Source organism: Carassius carassius, chromosome 29, assembly GCF_963082965.1.
Source record: "Carassius carassius chromosome 29, fCarCar2.1, whole genome shotgun sequence".
NCBI lineage: Eukaryota > Metazoa > Chordata > Actinopteri > Cypriniformes > Cyprinidae > Carassius > Carassius carassius.
In genome coordinates, this window is record NC_081783.1 from 22,158,172 (window position 1) to 22,184,299 (window position 26,128).

At 39.6% G+C, this 26,128-nt stretch overlaps 3 protein-coding genes and 1 pseudogene across 7 annotated transcripts in view; all 4 read right to left on the reverse strand.

The window, feature by feature from the left end:
• LOC132109894 (protocadherin alpha-C2-like) overlaps positions 1-26,128 on the reverse strand; it is a 110,341-nt gene that overhangs the window by 42,215 nt on the left and 41,998 nt on the right. The window contains exon 1 of one of the 5 annotated variants that reach the window (XM_059516336.1): positions 8,905-11,467. The exons of 3 other annotated variants lie outside the window; for them this stretch is intronic. In XM_059516336.1, coding sequence (XP_059372319.1) covers positions 8,905-11,277 — 2,373 coding nt within the window. In that variant the 5' untranslated portion in view covers positions 11,278-11,467. Of the gene's footprint in view, positions 1-5,652; positions 8,131-8,904; positions 11,468-26,128 lie in introns of those variants that run through there. One more of the 5 variants, XM_059516335.1, reaches the window with a different exon arrangement.
• LOC132109891 (protocadherin alpha-2-like) lies at positions 12,408-15,378 on the reverse strand. Its single transcript, XM_059516332.1, has one exon. The coding sequence runs from the start codon at positions 14,802-14,804 to the stop codon at positions 12,408-12,410; it is 2,397 nt and encodes a 798-aa protein (XP_059372315.1). The 5' UTR covers positions 14,805-15,378.
• On the reverse strand, positions 15,735-22,094 carry LOC132109293 (protocadherin alpha-5-like; annotated as a pseudogene).
• On the reverse strand, positions 22,993-26,089 carry LOC132109294 (protocadherin alpha-3-like). The gene has a single exon (XM_059515306.1). The coding sequence runs from the start codon at positions 25,393-25,395 to the stop codon at positions 22,993-22,995; it is 2,403 nt and encodes an 800-aa protein (XP_059371289.1). The 5' UTR covers positions 25,396-26,089.

Genomic DNA, 26,128 nt, shown 5'->3' on the forward strand with positions numbered 1-26,128 from the left:
TTGAATCCAAAAGAAAATAAGAACAGAGCACATAGAAAAGGCCCACAGAACCTTAGAGCTTCTTAAAGCTGTCATTACCAACAAAGGCTTATGTACAAAGTATTTAATACATTTTAGTAGTTGAATACGTTGTTCCTGTGTCATTACATTTTATTACACATAACTTAATTTCTGAAATTGTTTTTTTTTTTTTTTTTTTTTACATGGATTACTATGGTTATTACCGACATCTGGTGAGAATGTCATGTCAACAGCACATTAAAAACATTTACTGGGAAAATTGGTGAAGGGATCAATACTTATTTTACTCGCTGGGCAGCATGAGAAAAAAAAACTACGTAGAAACAGAAGCTCCAATTAAAGCATTTTCTTCACCTGTAACAAAATGAAAGAGCTCTCTGGCAATCTAAAAATTCCATGATTATGCAGAGGTGTCATGAACCCAATACAATAAAAACTTGGAACTACACTTACCTAAAGGATTATTAGGAACACCATACTAATACTTTGTTTGACCCCCTTTCGCCTTCAGAACTGCCTTAATTCTACGTGGCATTGATTCAACAAGGTGCTGAAAGCATTCTTTAGAAATGTTGGCCCGTATTGAGAGGATAGCATGTTGCAGTTGATGGAGATTTGTGGGATGCACATCCAGAGCACGAAGCTCCCGTTCCACCACATCCCAAAGATGCTCTATTGGATTGAGATCTGGTGACTGTGGGGGCCATTTTAGTACAGTGAACTCATTGTCATGTTCAAGAAACCAGTTTGAAATGATTCGAGCTTTGTGACATGATGCATTATCCTGCTGGAAGTAGCCATCAAAGGATGGGTACATGGTGGTCATAAAGGGATAGACATGGTCAGAAAAAATGCTCAGGTAGGCTGTGGCATTTGAACGATGCCCAGTTGGCACTAAGGGGCCTAAAGTGTGCCAAGAAAACATCCCCCACACCATTACACCACCACCAGCAGCCTGCACAGTGGTAACAAGGTCTGATGGATCCATGTTCTCATTCTGTTTACACCAAATTCTGACTCTACCATCTGAATGTCTCAACAGAAATCGAGACTCATCAGACCGGGCAACATTTTTCCAGTCTTCAACTGTCCAATTTTGGTGAGCTCGTGCAAATTGTAGCCTCTTTTTCTTTTTTGTAGTGGAGATGAGTGGTACCCGGTGGGGTCTTCTGCTGTTGTAGCCCATCTGCCTCAAGGTTGTGTGTGTTGTGGCTTTACAAATGCTTTGCTGCATACCTTGGTTGTAATGAGTGGTTATTTCACTCAAAGTTGCACTTCTATCAACTTGAATCAGTCGGCCCATTCTCCTCTGACCTCTAGCAGCAACAAGGCATTTTCGCCAACACAGGACTACCAAATTCATTCTTTGTAAACCCTAGGTTGTGCGTGAAAATCCCAGTAACTGAGCAGATTGTGAAATACTCAGACCGGCCCGTATGGCACCAACAACCATGCCACGCTCAAAATTGCTTAAAACACCTTTCTTTCCTATTTTGACATTCAGTTTGGAGTTCAGGAGATTGTCTTGACCAGTACCACACCCATAAATGCATTGAATCAACTGCCATGTGATTGGTTGATTAGATAATTGCATTAATGAGAAATTGAACAGGTGTTCCTAATAATCCTTTAGGTGAGTGTATATCAAAGCACACATAGGAACTTATTAGGGGAAAAAAAATACATATATATATATATATATTTTTTTTTTTTTAACTGGACAAATAGAGCCCCCCTAGAAAGGCTTACCTTTTCTTTATTGGGAAGTGTTTGTGTTCTTGTAAAAGTGTCTCCTCCGTTAATACTGATTAGTTCTGCATCTGCAGGAGTAAATGGCGCTGGGAAAACCACTACGTCACTCTTCAGTGTGTCCGAGCTAAAACACACGTCATACTGCTGAGCAGATTTGGAGTAAGACCAGCTCCCATCAGGATGAGTGGTGATCATCGGGGCACTGTACCTGTCCAAACTGCTGTCTGTCCTGTGGCATTTTACAGCTACCAAACTGATGAGACTCAGGAAAAAGATGACGGACACGGACACAATGCCGATCAGCAAATACAGATTTAAATCCGAGAAACTCTCCTCCTTTATTGGCGCGTGTCTGAATGGAGTCTTGACGTCACCTGCGCTTTCAACAACCACAACATCAATAGACACAGTCGCTGACAGTGAGGGCTCTCCGTTATCACAAACCAAAATGACCAGCGGGTGAGTTTTCAGGTCATTGTCACTCATTCTCCTCTTAGTCCTGATCTCCCCGCTGCTGGTTCCGACTCGAAACAGATTGTTTCCTTTGGGTTCAGAGATGTGGTAAGACAGCAGTGCATTGTAACCAGAATCTGCATCTACAGCCCTGATCTTGGCCACAAAGTAGCCCGCATCAGCAGAATAGGGAATGTTCTCCGTGTTAACGGAACCGAGCTCAGAATAGGGCGCGAGAATCCCGGGACTGTTGTCATTCTCATCCAGGATAAAAACTTTGACAGTCACGTTACTGCTGAGCGGAGGAACACCAGAGTCTGTGGCCTGAACTTTAAACTCAAACGTTTTTATCTCTTCATAGTTAAACGACTGTAAACTGTGTATATCTCCACTCTCAGAGTTTATGTTGATCATGGATGTTACTGGGCCACTTTTTGAGCTTTCTAGCAAAGAATATGTTATCCGAGCATTATCACCTACATCAGGATCAAAAGCAGATACTGTATGAATAACAGCTCCAATCTGACTGTTCTCTTTCACATAAACATTATTGACGGGCTCTGGAAAGCGCGGGGGGTTGTCATTCACATCAGAAACGTGTACAGTAATGACACTGGTGCTAGAGAGAAGTGGAGTCCCTTCATCAGTAGCTGTGATAATCACGTTATACTCAGACGCGAGCTCTCGGTCTAAAGGCCCGTTAACAACTAAAGTATAATATTTCTTGTACGAGTTCTGAACTTTAAAAGGAGCAGAGCCCTGAATGTTTAAGGTTACCTGTCCGTTTTTACCAGTGTCACTATCACTTACAGTAATCATTCCAACCATTGTGTCAATTGGAGCATCTTCTTTAACAGTGCTCACTAAAGACGTCACAGATATCTCTGGTATGTTGTCATTGATGTCCACAACCTCGATCAATACTTTACAGTGTGCTCCTCTCGGGTTGTTACTTTTATCTTTCGCTTGTATTTGGAGTTCTATTGCAGTACTCTGCTCATAATCAATGTCTTTTTGCACAGTAATTTCACCTGTTTCAGGGTTTATCGAAAACGCATTTACATTTTTGTCATTGTCGTGGTTGACAACTGCATAAATAATATCACCGTTTACGCCCTCGTCTAAATCAACAGCTTGAACAGTTATAACGTGAGTACCAGGCGCCGCATTCTCATTGATTCGAGCTTTGTACAAAGACTTACTGAAAACAGGAATATTATCATTAATATCCACAACATTAACAACAATCTGCATTGTACCAGATTTGGGAGGTTTTCCTCCGTCTACAGCGGTCAGTGTGAGTTGGATCACGGGCTGTTTCTCTCGATCTAAAGCTTTCTGCAGTACTAACTCTGCGGACACACTCTGATCTCCTCCGCTCTGTACATCGAGAGAAAAGTGCTCATTCGGACTGAGTTTGTAGCTCTTTACCGTATTAACTCCAACATCACTATCAAATGCTCTGTTTAACGGAAACCTCTCCCCCGGAAAAGCGGATTCGCTGACATTCAGATGTGTTACTGATGTCCGAAATACGGGTGCATTATCATTAATGTCAATAACATTTATCTCAAATCTGTAAATATTCAATGGTGAGCTAATCATGGCTTCTAAATTCAGAGAACATTTAATATTCTGCTCGCAAATCTCTTCTCGATCAATTATCTCTCTGACATGGAGAATTCCAGTTTTAGTATTAATATCGAAATACCTCTTGTTCGGTCCTGGAACAATATAAAAGCCTCGAACCTCAAGGTCCTGGATATTCAGATTTAAATCCTTCACCAAATTGCCAATTGTAGTGCCTGTGTTTGCTTCCTCCGTCACTGAATACACCAGCTGTCCGCCCGCTATATTCCAAAGCCAACACAAAAAGTACACAGAAATCCAAACCCGAAATCTTGATTGCCCTTTGGATGCCATTGTCTCCAAATCTTCTGAATATGCCAAACTCATAAAAATCCGATAACATAGTATCTGAGGAAATGTTCACACGCAATCACGCATAACAGCAGCTTCCAGACATAATGGCGAATTCTAAACAAAGCATCTCTGCTCCGGAAGCTACAAAATGAGGCGGAGCTTAATGGAGTCATGTAAAATTATTGTGTAAAATGAAAGACTAGTGACATCGTGCGGACATCTGCAAACCCCACTTTTTCTAACTGAAATATTTTGATTTGATTAAATTATCGTTTATATGAGCATACAATATATTTAATAATGCCTAGAATGGATAGAGTGTCCACATCATACTGGCTATCGTAAAAAGGGGGGGGGGGGGGTTACCAAAAGGTTTTTTTTGTTGTTGTTGTTTTTTTTTTTTTTTTTTTTTTGTTGTTGTTTTTTTGCCAACTGAGCACTTTGGCTTTGATTATTTACTTAAAATAGCCCCTGCGATTTTAAGTAAACATTTCAATAACCCAATGCCACATTTTGTTGCATGTCTATTTCAAAACCATTTATTTTATTAACCACTTTAAAGTTTTTTATTAGAATAAGTTAACATAGCTATTGTTATTCGAGATTCAAAATGGCATGAAAATGTAATCACGATTATAGTAACCAAAATGAACAGTATCATCACTGTATTGTTCAGATGTGCTGGAAATGTTTAAGAAGTACTCACACACAGAGAATTTTTCTGAAAATCAACAGATTTTAAACAAACAAAAATTAATGGTTTGGTGACTTGCAGCATAAAATGTAATCGGCTAACATTTATCACGTTCAAAAAAAAAAAAAAAAAAAAAATAATAATAATAATATATCACATTTCAGGCTTTAAATATTTTATTTTTTTTCAAGAAAAGGATTAGTCAAAATTATACATTATAGGGATTTTATCTGCTTCATAAACAATTCTACATACTCTATTATTACAGCATTTAAATTTTTACACTGCATATAAGTTTGTTTTCCATCTACAAATTAAGAGTTACATATTATTTTGGTCCAAAACCACCAAACAAAAACATCAGACAGGCTGAATAAAAGCTTATATTCACTGTCTGACAGCAGGTGATTATGAAATAGCAGAAATATAGCGGTTTTCACGTAACATTTGCTAACAAAGCAGCGTGATTTTTTCAAAATGATTTATTAAATTCTATTATTATTATTTATTTATTTTTAATTAATAGCTTTTCAAACACTTAAGAACGCCCTGATGAACAGTACGTAGATACGAACATATGCGTCTTCAGCACCATGGACAGAGTTTGTCAGTAGGCTACGAAAGATAAAACTGCAGTTTAAACCTTCACGCAACCAGAGTAGATTAATTTAGGGAGAAATAAAGTAAAACTGATTCTTATTTTCCATCAAACCTTAAATAAAATCCCCTAAATAAGCAATACAAAGCAAGACAATGTCGAAGTAGAAACAGCAGCTCTAAAAAAAGGTAACATAATATAAATATCTTACCTTTTCTTTATTAGGAAATGTTTGTGTTCTTGTAAAAGTGTCTCCTCCATTAATACTGATCAGTTCTGCATCTGCAGGCGGAAATGGCGCAGGGAAAACCACTACGTCACTCTTCAGTGTGTCCGAGCTAAAACACACGTCATACTGCTGAGCAGATTTGGAGTAAGACCAGCTCCCATCAGGATGAGTGGTGATCATCGGGGCACTGTACCTGCCCAAACTGCTTTCTGTCCTGTGGCATTTTACAGCTACCAAACTGATGAGACTCAGGAAAAAGATGACGGAAACGCACACAATGGCGATCAGCAAATACAGATTTAAATCCGAGAAACTCTCCTCCTTTATCGGCGCGAGTCTGAATGTGGTCTTGACGTCACCTGCGCTTTCAACAACCACAACATCAATAGACACAGTCGCTGACAGTGAGGGCTCTCCGTTATCACAAACCAAAATGTCCAGCGGGTGAGTTTTCAGGTCATTGTCACTCATTCTCCTCTTAGTCCTGATCTCCCCGCTGCTGGTTCCGACTCGAAACAGATTGTTTCCTTTGGGTTCAGAGATGTGGTAAGACAGCAGCGCATTGTAACCAGAATCTGCATCTACAGCCCTGATCTTGGCCACAAAGTAGCCCGCATCAGCAGAATAGGGAATGTTCTCCGTGTTAACGGAACCGAGCTCGGAATAGGGCGCGAGAATCCCGGGACTGTTGTCATTCTCATCCAGGATAAAAACTTTGACAGTCACATTACTGCTGAGCGGAGGAACACCAGAGTCTGTGGCCTGAACTTTAAACTCAAACATTTTTATCTCTTCATAGTTAAACGACTGTAAACTGTGTATATCTCCACTCTCAGAGTTTATGTTGATCATGGATGTTACTGGGCCGCTTGTTGAGCTTTCCAGTAAAGAATATGTTATCCGAGCATTATCACCTACATCAGGATCAAAAGCAGATACTGTATGAATAACAGCTCCAATCTGACTGTTCTCTTTCACATAAACATTAATGACGGGCACTGGAAAGCGCGGGGTGTTGTCATTCACATCAGAAACGTGTACAGTAATGACACTGGTGCTAGAGAGAGGCGGAGTCCCTTCATCTGTAGCTGAGATAGTCACGTTATACTCAGACGCGCGCTCTCGGTCTAAAGGCCCGTTAACAACTAGAGTATAATAATTCTTGTACGACTTCTGAACTTTAAAAGGAGCAGAGCCCTGAATGTTCAAAGTTACCTGTCCGTTTTTACCAGCATCGCTATCAGTTACAGTTATCATTCCAACCATTGTGTCAATCGGAGCATCTTCTTTTACACTGTTAACCAAAGATGTTACAGAAATTTTTGGAACATTATCGTTAATGTCAACAATTTCCAGTAGCACTTTACAAAGAGCAGCTCTAGGTTTATGCCCTTTATCTTTTGCTTGCACACGGAGCTCCACCGCATTTTTTCTTTCGAAATCGACATCACCTTTCACTGTAATCTCGCCAGTTTCAGGATTTATTGAAAATGAATCGACATTTTTATCATTATCTTGGTTAATTAAACCATAAACAATCTGACCATTTACACCCTCATCTGGGTCGCTGGCCTGAACTGTAACAACAGAGGTACCGGGTGGCGAGTTTTCATTTACGAGAGCTTTATACAATGATTTACTGAAAACAGGAATGTTGTCGTTGACATCTTCAACATTTACAATTATTTGCATTGTTCCTGATCTCGGAGGTTTTCCTCCATCTACAGCGATGAGTGTGAGCTGAACAAATGGCTGTTTTTCTCGATCTAAAGCTTTCTGCAGCACTAATTCAGCAGACACACTCTGATCTCCTCCGCTCTGAACATCGAGAGAAAAGTGTTCATTCGGACTCAGTTTGTAGCTCTTTACCGAATTACTGCCCACATCTGCGTCAAACGCGCTCGGTAGAGCGAACTGCTCCCCTGGAAAAGCTAATTCTGAAATATTTAGTGTTGTCTTCGAGATACGAAATAATGGTGGATTATCATTAATATCTAGTACGTTTACCTCAAATCTATATATATTCAAAGGCGAGTTAACAATTGCTTCAAAAGGTAAAGAACACTTCACATTCTGCTCACATAGCTCCTCTCGGTCTATTCTCTCCTTAACGTGAAGAACACCCGTCTTTAAATTCAAATCGAAATACCTTCGGTTGGATACCGAAACGATTTGAAATCCACGTCTTTCAATGTCCTGTAAATTAATGTTAAAATCCTTAGCTAAATTTCCAACTGCCGTGCCAGGGTTTACCTCCTCCGTTATGGAATAAACAATCTGCCCATCTGTAATAATCCCGAAGCGAAGAAACGCACTGAAAAATATCCACACGTTCAAAATTTGTCCCTCTGTTAAAGCCATTTTACCAAAACATTGCCGTGTATGTTAAATCACCGAAATTCTCCCGCATGACTGTAAAACGCTTTCTGCTAAATCCACGAGTGGACTGTTTCCCAGAACAATGGCGTACGACTAACAAAGCCCTTATCCAGGAAGATAGAACATGAAAAATAGGAGGAGCCCAATCTTGTCAGGAATTCAAAAACAACGAGCAGATACTGACATCGCGAGGACAAAACTGAGCATCACATCAAGAAAAAAAAAATGTTTCAACCAACCAGATAGATAGATAGATAGATAGATAGATGGATAGATAGATAGATGGATAGATGGATAGATAGATAGAAATACAAGTCAAATGTTTACTCAAACAGCACAACGAGACACAAAAATCAAAACTACGGGAAGCAAAGCCAAATTAATGCAGACGAAAAGTGGCTTAAAAAATATTGATACGTGTGTAAAGAGAAAATTTGCTCTGCAAGCCTCTTACATTAAACAGTTTACATTTAGCTAAATGTATCCCCTCGTACGAAAAAAAGTAGACTGATTGATTGTTTGTATTTCAGAAATAAAATTAAATATTTAGTTCCAAGATAAAAACGCATTACATGTGTTATACGACAAGAAACTGTTACCTTTGGATGCAAAGTGTTCAGCAGCACGATGAGCTCAAGTTAAACCAACAATAAACAATATAGAACAATGCAATGTCCATCATGTCTATCGTGCATCACCTGCACTAAACTAATCTAAATTCTACAATATTTTGTAACTATAAACAAAATATTAAATAATCAGCACAGCAGAGAGAATACCAATTACAGTAGATATGTAACTCAAAACCATAAGACTTAATTAACCAGTGAAACAAAATGTAATCACTTATCTTACCTTTTCTTTATTGGGAAGTGTTTGTGTCCTTGTAAAAGTGTCTCCTCCATTAATACTGATTAGTTCTGCATCTGCAGGCGGAAATGGCGCAGGGAAAACCACTACGTCACTCTTCAGTGTGTCCGAGCTAAAACACACGTCATACTGCTGAGCAGATTTGGAGTAAGACCAGCTCCCATCAGGATGAGTGGTGATCATCGGGGTGCTGTACCTGCCCAAACTGCTGTCTGTCCTGTGGCATTTTACAGCTATCAAACTGATGAGACTCAAGAAAAAGATGACGGACACGCACACAATGGCGATCAGCAAATACAGATTTAAATCCGAGAAACTCTCCTCCTTTATCGGCGCGTGTCTGAATGTGGTCTTGACGTCACCTGCGCTTTCAACAACCACAACATCAATAGACACAGTCACTGACAGTGAGGGCTCTCCGTTATCACAAACCAAAATGACCAGCGGATGAGTTTTAAGGTCATTGTCACTCATTCTCCTCTTAGTCCTGATCTCCCCGCTGCTGGTTCCGACTCGAAACAGATTGTTTCCTTTGGGTTCAGAGATGTGGTAAGACAGCAGTGCATTGTAACCAGAATCTGCATCTACAGCTCTGATCTTGGCCACAAAGTAGCCCGCATCAGCAGAATAGGGAATGTTCTCCGTGTTAACGGAACCGAGCTCGGAATAGGGCGCGAGAATCCCGGGACTGTTGTCATTCTCATCCAGGATAAAAACATTGACAGTCACGTTACTGCTGAGCGGAGGAACACCAGAGTCTGTGGCCTGAACTTTAAACTCAAACGTTTTTATCTCTTCATAGTTAAACGACTGTAAACTGTGTATATCTCCACTCTCAGAGTTTATGTTGATCATGGATGTTACCGGGCCGCTTTTTGAGCTTTCTAGTAAAGAATATGTTATCCGAGCATTATCACCTACATCAGGATCAAAAGCAGATACTGTCTGAATAACAGCTCCAATTTGACTGTTCTCTTTCACATAAACATTAATGACGGGCTCTGGAAAGCGCGGCGCGTTGTCATTCACATCAGAAACGTGTACAGTAATGACACTGGTGCTAGAGAGAGGCGGAGTCCCTTCATCAGTAGCTGAGATAGTCACGTTATACTCAGACGCGCGCTCTCTGTCTAAAGGCCCGTCTACAATCAGAGAATATTTATTCTTATAAGTATTCTGTATACGAAAAGGTGCAGAATATTGTATTTTAAGAATAACTGCACCGTTTTTTGCCGCGTCTTCGTCTTTCACGCTGATCAATCCCACCATTGTACCTACAGCAGCGTCCTCTCTCACTGTTTCAGTAAGAGATGTTACTGAGAGTTCAGGTACATTATCATTAACATCAATAATTTCAACTAATACTTTACAATGGGCAGCCCTTGGTTTCGGGCCTTTATCTTTAGCTTGGACACGAATTTCTACGGCATTCCCTGCTTCGTAATCAATATTCCCTTTAATAGAAATTATGCCACTGACAGAATCAATGGTAAAAGCGTTAGCAATATTGTCATCGTCATCACTGCGTATAAATGAATAAATTATTTCTCCATTCAAACCCTCGTCAGCGTCACTAGCATGGACAGTGACAACAGAAGTGCCAGGATGCGCATTTTCCATAACTCTTGTTTTGTAAAGAGATTTACTAAATACAGGGATGTTATCGTTTGCATCCTCCACATTAATAATAATTTGTGTTGTTCCGGATTTTGGAGGTTTTCCTCCGTCCACAGCGGTCAATATGAGCTGAAGAACAGGCTGTTTCTCTCGGTCTAAAGCTTTCTGCAGCACTAATTCAGCAGACACACTCTGTTTTCCTCCGCTTTGAACATCCAGAGAAAAATGTTCATTCGGACTCAGCTTGTAGCTCTTCACCGAATTACTGCCCACATCCGCGTCAAACGCACTTGGTAATGTAAATCTCTCACCCGGGAAAGCTGATTCTGCGATATTTAGCTCCGTCTTTGGTGACCTAAATGTAGGAATATTATCGTTTATGTCTAAAACATTCACCTCAAGTCGATACATGTTTAAGGGGGAATTAACAATAGCCTCTAATTCCAGAGAGCATTTGCTGCTTCTTCCGCATAACTGTTCTCTGTCTATTGTCTCTTTGATGAGAAGAACACCACTTTTTAAATTAATACTGAAATACCTTTTGTTTGGGCCTGAAACGATCTGAAGCCTTCGATGCTCTAATTCTTGAAGATTTAGATTCAAATCTTTCGCTATATGTCCCACTGTAGTTCCCGGATCAGCCTCCTCCGATACCGAATACATGATCTGCCCATCAGTAATATTCCAAACTGAAAACATTGCAATAAAATACATCGACCATCTAAATCCATGTTTCGACATTTTTATAATTCCTTCAATAAATTAATCTCATCCAATCGGTGATTTAACAACACAACGTCGTAATTCCGCACAGCTCCTGCAAAAACAGAGACAGTAAAGTGGCCTTTGGTGAACAAAAGCCCCACGTGATAAACTAAACCCTCCCTAACTGAGGAGGAGCTTTGCATAGCTGGGGTGAGAGACATCCCGGTCTCTAACGACACCGCGCGGACAAATAGAGGCGAAGAAGATAATCCAGTATAAAGAGACCTAATGTCTTACAATCACAATAGAAGAATTTAAAACTATTTACATTTATCATTGTATTATTGTACAATGTTATTAGTGGATGATTACAATTCAACAAAAAAAAAAAACCAACTGTATACTCTTTTATATTTGTAAGCTTTGTCAATTCACACTGCATTTCAAGAAAATCAATACCAGGGAAAATTAAGTTTCATCACATAAAAAATGCTATACCAAACTTGTCAAAAACATGTATTTCTCCGTCTTTCTCTTTTTAACTTTTTTTTTTTAATTATATGTATGTTTGATTTTATTTATTTATTTATTTTCTGTATTGCATCATATACATGTTGTTATTCTCACGGCAAGAAAAAAAATAGGCTTTGCGATCGAAGGTGACTAAATCTGCTTTCTTGATGTTTAGGCACGAGTTGTTCAGTACCACAAACAGCTCCAAATAGATATGAGAAATAAACGCATTGTAAAACAATAATGTCCACTGTGCGAAAAATCTTTATCTGTACTCTAAGTGAATAACTACAATATTCTATAAACACAAGCAAAACAATACATGACCAAAACAACAGAAAGACAGCCGTTAGCTATGTAGCTCGAAAACGAAACAAGCACTACATTCGCCACAATTTATGCATGACAATTTAAGATATTTGCGTCTTTAGCACCACGGACAGAGGGCATTCGCACAAAAGAACCTGTGCGCAAAAATAAATAAATAAATAAATAAATAAACACATTTAGAAAGAAAACTAAAAGATAGTTATTCATAATTTCATCCCCTCAATCTTAAAATTGAAAGAAAAAAAAGACACCTAGCAAGAAGAATTCAAAAGAAGAAGCATCAGCTCTAAACCACAGTGAAGAGGAAAATGCGTCCATCACTTTTAATAAAAAAATCTTACCTTTTCTTTATTAGGAAGTGTTTGTGTTCTTGTAAAAGTGTCTCCTCCATTAATACTGATCAGTTCTGCATCTGCAGGCGGAAATGGCGCAGGGAAAACCACTACGTCACTCTTCAGTGTGTCAGAGCTAAAACACACGTCATACTGCTGAGCAGATTTGGAGTAAGACCAGCTCCCATCAGGATGAGTGGTGATCACCGGGGCACTGTACCTGGCCAAACTGCTGTCTGTCCTGTGGCATTTTACAGCTATCAAACTGATGAGACTCAAGAAAAAGATGACGGACACGCACACAATGGCGATCAGCAAATACAGATTTAAATCCGAGAAACTCTCCTCCTTTATCGGCGCGTGTCTGAACGGAGTCTTGACGTCACCTGCGCTTTCAACAACCACAACATCAATAGACACAGTCGCTGACAGTGAGGGCCCTCCGTTATCAAAAACCAAAATGACCAGCGGGTGAGTTTTCAGGTCATTGTCACTCATTCTCCTCTTAGTCCTGATCTCCCCGCTGCTGGTTCCGACTCGAAACAGATTGTTTCCTTTGGGTTCAGAGATGTGGTAAGACAGCAGTGCATTGTAACCAGAATCTGCATCTACAGCTCTGATCTTGGCCACAAAGTAGCCCGCATCAGCAGAATAGGGAATGTTCTCCGTGTTAACGGAAACGAGCTCGGAATAGGGCGCGAGAATCCCGGGACTGTTGTCATTCTCATCCAGGATAAAAACTTTGACAGTCACATTACTGCTGAGCGGAGGAACACCAGAGTCTGTGGCCTGGACTTTAAACTCAAACGTTTTTATCTCTTCATAGTTAAACGACTGTAAACTGTGTATATCTCCACTCTCAGAGTTTATGTTGATCATGGATGTTACTGGTCCGCTTTTTGAGCTTTCTAGTAAAGAATATGTTATCCGAGCATTATCACCTACATCAGGATCAAAAGCAGATACTGTCTGAATAACAGCTCCAATCTGACTGTTCTCTTTCACATAAACATTAATGACGGGCTCTGGAAAGCTCGGGGCATTGTCATTCACATCAGAAACGTGTACAGTAATGACACTAGTGCTAGAGAGAGGCGGAGTCCCTTCATCAGTAGCTGTGATAGTCAAGTTATACTCAGACGCGAGCTCTCTGTCTAAAGGACCGTCAACAATCAGAGAATATTTATTCTTATAAGTGTTTTGTAATAGAAACGGAAGGGGGTCCATTATTTTCAATTTTACAGATCCATTTTCGCCAGAATCGTCATCTTTTTCTGTAATTAGACCGACCACTGTCCCCTTCGGTGAATCCTCCCTCACAACATTAACAAGAGAAGTTACAGATATTTCAGGAATATTGTCGTTAACGTCCAATATTTCGACCAATACTTTACAATGAGCTACTCTTGGTGTCGAGCCTTTGTCTCTCGCTTGAACCCGAATTTCTATACCATTGTTTGACTCGTGGTCTAATTTACCATTTACTGTTATTTCACCAGATATTTGATTGATTGCAAATGACTCTATATTTTTATCATTAACATGTTTAATAAAAGAATAGACAATTTCTCCATTTAGACCAGCGTCTGCATCTCTCGCGTTTACAGTGATAACGGAAGTTCCAATAGAAGCATTTTCTGGAATTCGCGCTTTGTAAAGTGACTTTGTGAAAACAGGAATATTATCGTTCACATCTATGATATTAACAATTATATTTATTGTTCCTGATCTTGGAGATTTTCCTCCGTCTACAGCGGTCAGTGTGAGCTGGAGAACAGGCTGTTTCTCTCGGTCTAAAGCTTTCTGCAGTACTAATTCAGCAGACACACTCTGTTCTCCTCCGCTCTGAACATCGAGAGAAAAATGTTCATTTGGACTCAGTTTGTAGCTCTTTACCGAATTACTGCCCACATCTGCGTCAAACGCATTTGGTAATGCATACCTTTCCCCTATAAATGCCGCTTCAGATACATTTATTTGTAAAGATGAAGAGTGAAATGTGGGAGAATTATCGTTTATATCCAATACATTTACTTCAAACCGATGCATGTTTAATGGCATATTAACAATGGCTTCCAATTCTAAAGTACATTTTAAGCTATGTCCACATAGCTCCTCTCTGTCTACTTTGTCTTGCATATGAAGTATTCCCGTTTTCAAATTTACATCAAAATACCTCTTGTTGGGCCCAGAAGCAATCTGAAATCCACGGTTTTCCAGTTCTTGCAAATTAAGGTTTAAATCTTTTACTATATTGCCAACTGTAGTGCCCGGACTGGCCTCCTCCAACACAGAATACACAGTCTGACCGTAAGATATCATCGGAAGGAAATAAAATACAGTCACATATATCCACAATATATTTCGTTTCCTTAGTGAATTCGCCATGATCCGTCAGCGTCACATCCAAAGGAAAACGAAAAACAACCGTACACCGGTGTAGCAAAATTAACCACGGTCTGGACTGGGAGTCAGAAATTCTCTGTTGTGGCTTCTCACGAACAAAGCACTGCTCAAGCCCAAATGCCCTGCCCCCAAACGGGGAGGAGTGTCGCAGAGAATAAAAAAAAAGAACATTTTAGCGAAGATTGCTAATGACACCTTGTGGATATACATGGGTAGGATGGGACAGAAAATCATATATTGAATATATTTGAAGTGCAATAGACTTTAAAAGAAAAAAAACACTCCAATGTCCAACACGCAAAGCGAAATAACTGCACAAAAGCAACAATTAACAATATCAAATAAATCAAGCTGTCGGTGTAAAATGCATTGAAATGTTATTTATGGTCCACGCTATCAGCACCATGGACAGTTCAAACTTTTTGGGGGACAAGACGGGGAAAACACCAAATGAAAATTAAAAGATGTAGTTCATATTTTCAATGTAAATGAGAATCAAAGAAAGTAATTGACAACAATATAAAAAAAGGTTTTAAATGTGTTTTGACTTCAGCGTTTTCAGCACCATGGACAGAATGCATCAGAGCCAAAGACAAAAAAAAGCATGTTAAACCATTAAGCAACAGAAATAGTTTATTTTAAGGAGAAAATGGAAATGAATGATACTTATTTTTCCCTCAATGTGTGTGTGGGTGTGTACTGTACAAAAGTCTTAGGCCACTAGTATTTTCACCAAAAAAAAATTATATGTTTAAGTCAGTTATTTATACGTTTTGCTGTAGTGTGTCAGTAGTAAATATCAATTTACATTTCTAAACATTATTTTTGCCATTAATTGTAATAATCCAGTGAGATTTTTGTTTGCAAAAGGAGTCAACAGCCAGTGCTCCACACAGAGATCTGATCTCAACATCATACAGTCTGTCAGGAATAACAAAGAAACAGATCAAACTGAGACAGACTAAATCCAGAAGAACTGTGGCAATGTGTGGCGATGGTGAGATCAGATCTCTGTGTGGAGCACTGGCTGTTGGCTCCTTTTGCAAACAAAAATCTCACTGGATTACAACAATTAAAGGCAAAAATAATGTTTAGAACTGTAAACTGATATTTACTACTGACACACTACAGCAAAACATAGAAATAACTGACTTAAAAACATGTTTTGTTGTTGTTGATGAAAATACTAGTGGCCTAAGATTTTTGGACAGTACAGTATGTATGTATGTAAGAAAAAGAAAGAGCAGCTCTAAACCACAGCATACAAAATAGTGCTTTATTGAAATCTCTTACCTTTTCTTTATTGGGAAGTGTTTGTGTTCTGGTAAATGTGTCTCCTCCATTAAAACTGATCAGTTCTGCATCTGCAGGCGGAAATGACGCAGGGAAAACCACTACGTCACTCTTCAGTGTGTCGGAGCTAAAACACACGTCATACTGCTGAGCAGATTTAGAGTAAGACCAGCTCCCATCAGGGTGAGTGGTGATCACCGGGGCACTGTACCTGCCCAAACTGCTGTCTGTCCTGTGGCATTTTACAGACATCAAACTGATGAGACTCAGGAAAAAAATGACGGACACGCACACAATGGCGATCAGCAAATACAGATTTAAATCCGAGAAACTCTCCTCCTTTATCGGCGCGTGTCTGAACGGAGTCTTGACGTCACCTGCGCTTTCAACAACCACAACATCAATAGACACAGTCGATGACAGTGAGGGCTCTCCGTTATCACAAACCAAAATGACCAGCGGGTGAGTTTTCAGGTCATTGTCACTCATTCTCCTCTTAGTCCTGATCTCCCCGCTGCTGGTTCCGACTCGGAACAGATTGTTTCCTTTGGGTTCAGAGATGTGGTAAGACAGCAGTGCATTGTAACCAGAATCTGCATCTACAGCTCTGATCTTGGCCACAAAGTAGCCCGCATCAGCAGAATAGGGAATGTTCTCCGTGTTAACGTAACCGAGCTCGGAATAGGGCGCGAGAATCCCGGGACTGTTGTCATTCTCATCCAGGATAAAAACATTGACAGTCACATTACTGCTGAGCGGAGGAACACCAGAGTCTGTGGCCTGGACTTTAAGCTCAAACGTTTTTATCTCTTCATAGTTAAATGACTGTAAACTGTGTATATCTCCACTCTCAGAGTTTATGTTGATCATGGATGTTACTGGGCCGCTTTTTGAGCTTTCTAGTAAAGAATATGTTATCCGAGCATTATCACCTACATCAGGATCAAAAGCAGATACTGTATGAATAACAGCTCCAATCTGACTGTTCTCTTTCACATAAACATTAACGACGGGCTCTGGAAAGCGCGGCGCGTTATCATTCACATCAGAAACGTGTACAATTATGACACTGGTGCTAGAGAGAGGCGGAGTCCCTTCATCAGTAGCTGAGATAGTCACGTTATACTCAGACGCGCGCTCTCTGTCTAGAGGTCCATCCACCACTAGAGAATAATAATTTTTGTAATTCGTCTCAAGTTTAAAAGGCACTTTGTTGGACACAAGGCAATTAACCATACCGTTTTTGCCGCCGTCCCTGTCAATCACTGACACGAGAGCGACAGCAGTGCCAATACTGACGTCCTCTTTCACTGTACTGAGGAGTGACGTCACGGTTATCTCTGGCTCATTGTCGTTAATATCCAGCACTTCCAGCAGGACTTTGCAGTGCGTGGACATCGGAGGCTGTCCTTTATCACTGGCCTGTGCTCGGATCTCAAATGCATTGCTCTCCTCAAAATCTATATCGCCTTTAACTGTGATAACACCAGTATTTGGGTCAATATCAAAAATCTGTAGAATTTTATTCTGATCTCTTTTAATTATAGAATAAACAATATCGCTATTAGTACCTTCATCCAGGTCTGTCGCATTTAACACCACAATTGTCGTTCCGATGGGCACATTTTCTAAAACGGCTGTTTTATATAAGGGCTTACTAAAAGCGGGAGTATTATCATTAATATCTAAAACTTTAACAATTATTAAAGATGTTCCAGTCTTAGAGGGTGTTCCTCCGTCTATAGCGGTAAGCGTGAGCTGGATCACAGACTGCTTCTCTCGATCTAAACCTTTCTGCAGCACTAACTCAGCAGACACACTCTGATCTCCACCTTTGTGCACAGCTAAAGAAAAATATTCGTTCGAGCTAAGCTTATAAGTATTTACTGAATTTTTTCCAACATCTGTGTCTGTAGCATGATGGAGAGAGAACTTAACACCAGGCAGCGTGCTTTCTGCAATTTCTAGCGTTTGTGATTTCTCACTAAAAGATGGGGAATTATCGTTTATATCCAGAATATTAATCTCTATTTGATAAAGCTTCAGTGGATTGTTGATAACCGCTTCTACACTGAGAGTACATTTAGGTGCTTTAGCACAAAGCTCCTCTCTGTCTATTCTTTCGCTCACATACAAGAAGCCAGTTTTTAGATTTACCTCAAAATATTTTTTCTTGGATCCCGTGACAATCTGAAACAAGCGCGACTCCAGTTCCTGAACATTAAGGTTGAGATCCTTAGCGATATTTCCCACTGATGTTCCCGGATTCACCTCCTCTGAAACAGAATAAGAGAGCTGCCCTGACACCGCGTCCCAACAACACTCCAAAACAACGAGCACGATACAGGCCACAATAGATTTCCTTATGTACAGCGAGAACATTATTACATCCAGTGAATCCCTTGAAATGATCCGCGAAATAAAAGACGGTATTCCGAGTTCAACAATGCGAATAAAGAAATATTAGACAATATTCCATTTTTGGGCCTTCGTACTCTCTCTTATACGTCGAGTCTGTCTGAAACAAAGCCCTGTGAAATCTCCTCCCCACTAAAACCGGGAGGGGCTTCCAGACACGGTACACAGTTCGAGATTCAACGGGCTATAGTGACACCACGCGGATTTATAAATTGATATCCACCAAAAACCTTAATAATATCACAAACAGATCATCATATACAATTGTAGTTATTCATCATTTTTAAATAAATTCTACAAGAAAATACTGAGATTTTTCTTTGAATCCAATATATGAGAGGATATTGGGGCATATTCGTCATCAAAACAAAAGCTAGTTTGCATTAGCATATTATGTATCCACATTTCATCTCAAGATATATATATATATATATATATATATATATATATATATATATATATATATATATATATATATATATATATTAAATCTGAACTAGATTTCACTATGAGAAACATGCAGTTCTTATATCCAACTCCCTTAGATTATGCTCAGGATGACTTTGTACACGTAAATTATACAGTAATAAATATATAAGTACTGTCAAAATTTAATTAAAATCTATACGCATTACAATTATTAATTCGTACAGTTTAGCTATCATTCCACATTTAGCACAATAAATAATGTATGCATTATTAAACAGGAGAAACATAAGCAATTGCAGCGATAAACATCAAAAAGACCACGACCAATTCAGAACCACGGACAGCTCCACTAAAGCGCTAAAAGTTGGTCGTATGTAGCAATAATAATTAAACTATTGTAATAAGTCTGTTTAATTTAACCATAATAATAATAATAATAATAAACAAACATTAAGCCACTTTCAACAATTTAAATCTCAGGACCGTGTAATTGTCTGCCAATAAAAAGAGGTCAATGAGAGGAAACACCAGAAGTCACACCAACTTTACAAAACGAAAACAAAGAATTGTAATTAAAATGCTTTAATACTTACCTTTTCTTTATTGGGAAGTGTTTGTGTTCTGGTAAATGTGTCTCCTTCATTAATACTGATCAGTTCTGCATCTGCAGGTGGAAATGACGCAGGGAAAACCACTACGTCACTCTTCAGTGTGTCGGAGCTAAAACACACGTCATACTGCTGAGCAGATTTGGAGTAAGACCAGCTCCCATCAGGATGAGTGGTGATCATCGGGGCACTGTACCTGCCCAAACTGCTTTCTGTCCTGTGGCATTTTACAGCTACCAAACTGATGAGACTCAGGAAAAAGATGACGGACACGCACACAATGGCGATCAGCAAATACAGATTTAAATCCGAGAAACTCTCCTCCTTTATCGGCGCGAGTCTGAATGTGGTCTTGACGTCACCTGCGCTTTCAACAACCACAACATCAATAGACACAGTCGCTGACAGTGAGGGCTCTCCGTTATCACAAACCAAAATGACCAGCGGGTGAGTTTTCAGGTCATTGTCACTCATTCTCCTCTTAGTCCTGATCTCCCCGCTGCTGGTTCCGACTCGAAACAGATTGTTTCCTTTGGGTTCAGAGATGTGGTAAGACAGCAGCGCATTGTAACCAGAATCTGCATCTACAGCCCTGATCTTGGCCACAAAGTAGCCCGCATCAGCAGAATAGGGAATGTTCTCCGTGTTAACGGATCCGAGCTCGGAATAGGGCGCGAGAATCCCGGGACTGTTGTCATTCTCATCCAGGATAAAAACATTGACAGTCACGTTACTGCTGAGCGGAGGAACACCAGAGTCTGTGGCCTGGACTTTAAACTCAAACGTTTTTATCTCCTCATAGTTAAACGACTGTAAACTGTGTATATCTCCACTGTCAGAGTTTATGTTGATCATGGATGTTACTGGGCCGCTTTTCGAGCTTTCTAGAAAAGAATATGTTATCCGAGCATTATCACCTACATCAGGATCAAAAGCAGATACTGTATGAATAACAGCTCCAATCTGACTGTTTTCTTTCACATAAACATTAATGACGGGCTCTGGAAAGCGCGGCGCGTTGTCATTCACATCAGAAACGTGTACAATTATGACACTGGTGCTAGAGAGAGGCGGAGTCCCTTCATCAGTAGCTGAGATAGTCACGTTATACTCAGACGCGCGCTCTCTGTCTAGAGGTCCATCCACCACTAGAGAATAATAATTTTTGTAATTCGTCTCGAGTTAAAAAGGCACTTTGTTGGACACAAGGCAATTAACTGCACAATTTTTGCCGCCGTCCCTGTCAATCACTGACACGAGAGCGACAGCAGTGCCAATACTGACGTCCTCTTTCACTGTACTGAGGAGTGACGTCACGGTTATCTCTGGCTCATTGTCGTTAATATCCAGCACCTCCAGCAGGACTTTGCAGTGCGTGGACATCGGAGGCTGTCCTTTATCACTGGCCTGTGCGCGGATCTCAAATGCATTGTTCTCCTCGAAATCTATATCGCCTTTAACTGTGATAACACCAGTATTCGGGTCAATTTGAAAAATGTCTAAAATGTGATCTTGATCTGTCTCTCTAAGTGAGTAAACGATCTCACTATTTGATCCCTCATCTTTGTCTGTTGCGTTTATAATTATTACCGTGGTACCAATTGGCAAGTTTTCAACAAGACTAGCTTTATACAAGGGGCGACTAAATTCAGGAGCGTTATCATTATTATCTAAAACTCGAATGATTATCTGAGACGTGCCTGATTTGGGGGGATTTCCTCCATCTGCAGCGGTAAGCGTGAGCTGGATCACAGGCTGTTCCTCTCGGTCTAACGCTTTTTGCAGAACTAGCTCGGCAGAGACTCTCTGATCTCCTCCTTTGTGCACAGCTAAAGAAAAATACTCATTTTGGTTTAATTTATATGTGCTCACAGTATTTTTTCCTACATCAGTATCAGACGCATAAGAGAGAGGAAATTTTACGCCTCGTAAAGTGTTCTCGGCGACGTCTAAATACTGAGTTTTAGCACTAAAAGATGGGGCATTATCGTTTACATCCAGAATATTAATTTCTATTTGATAAAGCTTCAGTGGATTGTTGATAACCGCTTCTACACTGAGAGTACATTTAGGTGCTTTAGCACAAAGCTCCTCTCTGTCTATTCTTTCGCTCACATACAAGAAGCCAGTTTTTAGATTTACCTCGAAATATTTTTTCTTGGATCCTGTTACAATCTGAAACATGCGCGACTCCAGTTCCTGAACATTAAGGTTGAGATCCTTAGCGATATTTCCCACTGATGTTCCCGGATTCACCTCCTCTGAAACAGAATAAGAGAGCTGCCCTGACACCGCGTCCCAACAACACTCCAAAACAACGAGCACGATACAGGCCACAATAGATTTCCTTCTGTACGGCGAGAACATTATTACATCCAGTGAATCGCCTGAAATGATCCGCGAAATAAAAGACGGTATTCCGAGTTCATCAATGCGAATAAAGAAATATTAGACAATATTCAATATTAGGGACGAGAAAAAAACGAGTCCTTCGTACTCTCTCTTATACGTCCAGTCTGTCTGAAACAAAGCCCTGTGAAATCTCCTCCCCACTAAAACCGGGAGGGGCTTCCAGACACGGTACACAGTTAGAGATTTAACGGGATATAGTGACACCACGAGGTTTATGAATTAATGTGCTCAACCCCCCAACCCCTAAAATATCATAAAGAGATCATCATATACGATTGAAATTATTTGCAATTTTTTTTAACTTATACTATAATAAAATATTTAGCTTTGTTTGCGTGTGTCTCAGATATATGAGAGAGTATGGGGGCATTTTCGTAATCAAAACAAACTATTTGCATATTATGTTTTCATCTTTCATATCAAAATAAAATTTGAATGGCCTTAAATATATTTCACTACGAATAACAAAGTTATATAATATCCAATTCACTAATATTACTACAAGGATTATAGAACTAAATAATAAAACTAATTACTACACTAGTAATATTATAAATTAACAATATATATATATATATATATATATATATATATATATATATATATATATATATATATATATATATATATACTGTACGTATTACAATAATTAAGTTGTACAGCATCGCAATCATTTCATATCTAAGCAAGTTTTCAAAAAACAAACTAAAAAAAAAAAAGTTTATAGCAACAGGAGAAACAATTAGTTGCAGCGATATATATAAAAAAAGACCACGACAAGTTCAGAACCACGGAGAGCTCCACAAAAGCTCGAAATTTTGGTTTTATTATGTAATAATATATTAAGTAATTCCTATAAGTCTGTTTAATTCAGCAAAACACAATTAACCATTAAGCCATATTTAACATTTTAAGTCTCAGAAATTAATAATACAATTGTACTTCAATGAAAACTGGTAAATGTGAATAAACACTAGGTTTAGAAATAAATAAATAAATAAAAGAATTAATTAATTAATTGAATTCCTTACCTTATCTTTATTGGGAAGTGTTTGTGTTCTTGTAAAAGTGTCTCCTCCATTAATACTGATCAGTTCTGCATCTGCAGGCGGAAATGGCGCAGGGAAAACCACTACGTCACTCTTCAGTGTGTCGGAACTAAAACACACGTCATACTGCTGAGCAGATTTGGAGTAAGACCAGCTCCCATCAGGATGAGTGGTGATCATCGGGGTGCTGTACCTGTCCAAACTGCTGTCTGTCCTGTGGCATTTTACAGCTATCAAACTGATGAGACTCAGGAAAAAGATGACGGACACGCACACAATGGCGATCAGCAAATACAGATTTAAATCCGAGAAACTCTCCTCCTTTATCGGCGCGTGTCTGAATGGAGTCTTGACGTCACCTGCGCTTTCAACAACCACAACATCAATAGACACAGTCGCTGACAGTGAGGGCTCTCCGTTATCACAAACCAAAATGACGAGCGGGTGAGTTTTCAGGTCATTGTCACTCATTCTCCTCTTAGTCCTGATCTCCCCGCTGCTGGTTCCGACTCGGAACAGATTGTTTCCTTTGGGTTCAGAGATGTGGTAAGACAGCAGTGCATTGTAACCAGAATCTGCATCTACAGCCCTGATCTTGGCCACAAAGTAGCCCGCATCAGCAGAATAGGGAATGTTCTCCGTGTTAACGGAACCGAGCTCGGAATAGGGCGCGAGAATCCCGGGACTGTTGTCATTCTCATCCAGGATAAAAACATTGACAGTCACGTTACTGCTGAGCGGAGGAACACCAGAGTCTGTGGCCTGGACTTTAAACTCAAACGTTTTTATCTCCTCATAGTTAAACGACTGTAAACTGTGTATATCTCCACTCTCAGAGTTTATGTTGATCATGGATGTTACTGGTCCGCTTTTTGAGCTTTCTAGAAAAGAATATGTTATCCGAGCATTATCACCTACATCAGGATCAAAAGCAGATACTGTATGAATAACAGCTCCAATCTGACTGTTTTCTTTCACATAGACATTAATGACGTGCTCTGGAAAGCGCGGCGCGTTGTCATTCACATCAGAAACGTGTACAGTAATGACACTAGTGCTAGAGAGAGGCGGAGTCCCTTCATCAGTAGCTGAGATAGTCACGTTATACTCAGACGCGCGCTCTCTGTCTAGAGGTCCATCCACCACTAGAGAATAATAATTTTTGTAATTCGTCTCGAGTTTAAAAGGCACTTTGTTGGACACAAGGCATTTAACTGCACCATTTTTGCCGCCGTCCCTGTCAATCACTGACACGAGAGCGACAGCAGTGCCAATACTGACGTCCTCTTTCACTGTACTGAGGAGTGACGTCACGGTTATCTCTGGCTCATTGTCGTTAATATCCAGCACCTCCAGCAGGACTTTGCAGTGCGTGGATATCGGAGGCTGTCCTTTATCACTGGCCTGTGCTCGGATCTCAAATGCATTGTTCTCCTCGAAATCTATATCGCCTTTAACTGTGATAACACCAGTATTTGGGTCAATATCAAAAATCTGTAGAATTTTATTTTGATCTCTTTTAATCATAGAATAAACAATATCGCTATTAGTACCTTCATCCAGGTCTGTCGCATTTAACACCACAATTGTCGTTCCGATGGGCACATTTTCTAAAACGGTTGTTTTATATAAGGGCTTACTGAAAGCAGGAGCATTATCATTTATATCTAAAACTTTAATAATTATAAGAGATGTTCCTGTCTTAGAGGGTGTTCCTCCGTCTATAGCGGTAAGCGTGAGCTGGATCACAGACTGTTTCTCTCGATCTAAAGCTTTCTGCAGCACTAACTCAGCAGATACACTCTGATCTCCTCCTTTGTGCACAACTAATGAAAAATACTCGTTCGAGCTAAGTTTGTAATTATTTATTGATTTTTTTCCTACATCTGCGTCTGTAGCATGATGGAGAGGGAGTCTAACACCAAGTAGCGTGTTCTCCGCAATTTCTAGCGTTTGTGATTTCTCGCTAAAAGACGGAGAATTGTCATTCACATCCAGAATATTAATTTCTATTTGATAAAGCTTCAGTGGATTGTTGATAACTGCTTCTACACTGAGAGTACATTTAGGTGCTTTAGCACAAAGCTCCTCTCTGTCTATTCTTTCACTCACATAAAGAAACCCAGTTTTTAGATTTACCTCGAAATATTTTTTCTTGGATCCTGTTACAATCTGAAACATGCGCGACTCCAGTTCCTGAACATTAAGGTTGAGATCCTTAGCGATATTTCCCACTGATGTTCCCGGATTCACCTCCTCTGAAACAGAATAAGAGAGCTGCCCTGACACCGCGTCCCAACAACACTCCAAAACAACGAGCACGATACAGGCCACAATAGATTTCCTTCTGTACGACGAGAACATTATTACATCCAGTGAATCCCCTGAAATGATCCGCGAAATAAAAGACGGTATTCCGAGTTCATCAATGCGAATAAAGAAATATTAGACAATATTCAATATTAGGGACGAGAAAAAAACGAGGCCTTCGTACTCTCTCTTATACGTCGAGTCTGTCTGAAACAAAGCCCTGTGAAATCTCCTCCCCACTAAAACCGGGAGGGGCTTCCAGACACGGTACACAGTTCGAGATTCAACGGGCTATAGTGACACCACGCGGATTTATAAATTGATATCCACCAAAATCCTTAATAATATCACAAACAGATCATCATATACATTTGTAGTTATTCTTCATTTTTTTTATTAATTCTACAAAAAAATGAGATTTCTTTTTCTGTGTATCCCATATATGAGAGGATATGGGGACATTTCCGTCATCAAAACAAATACTAGTTTGCATTAGCATATTCTGTATATATCTTTCATCTCAATATATATTCTGAAAACTTAACTAGATTTCACTATGGGAAACATGCAGTTCTAATATTCAACTCTCTTAGATTACTGCAAGGATGACTTTGCATAACTAAATTTTGTATGTAACAAATATATAAATACTGTTATAAATTAATTTTAAACTAAGATCATTTCAATTATTCATTCTTAAAGTATAGCTATCATTTCACACTTTGCACAGTACATCAATAAATTTAGCATTATTTCAATTATTCATTCTTACAGTATAGCTATAATT

Bases quoted from the DNA above. Each gene is read 5' to 3' on its own strand.
- LOC132109891 (XM_059516332.1), bottom strand. From the start codon at position 14,804: ATGGCGAATTCACTAAGGAAACGAAATATATTGTGGATATATGTGACT.
- LOC132109294 (XM_059515306.1), bottom strand. From the start codon at position 25,395: ATGTTCTCGTCGTACAGAAGGAAATCTATTGTGGCCTGTATCGTGCTC.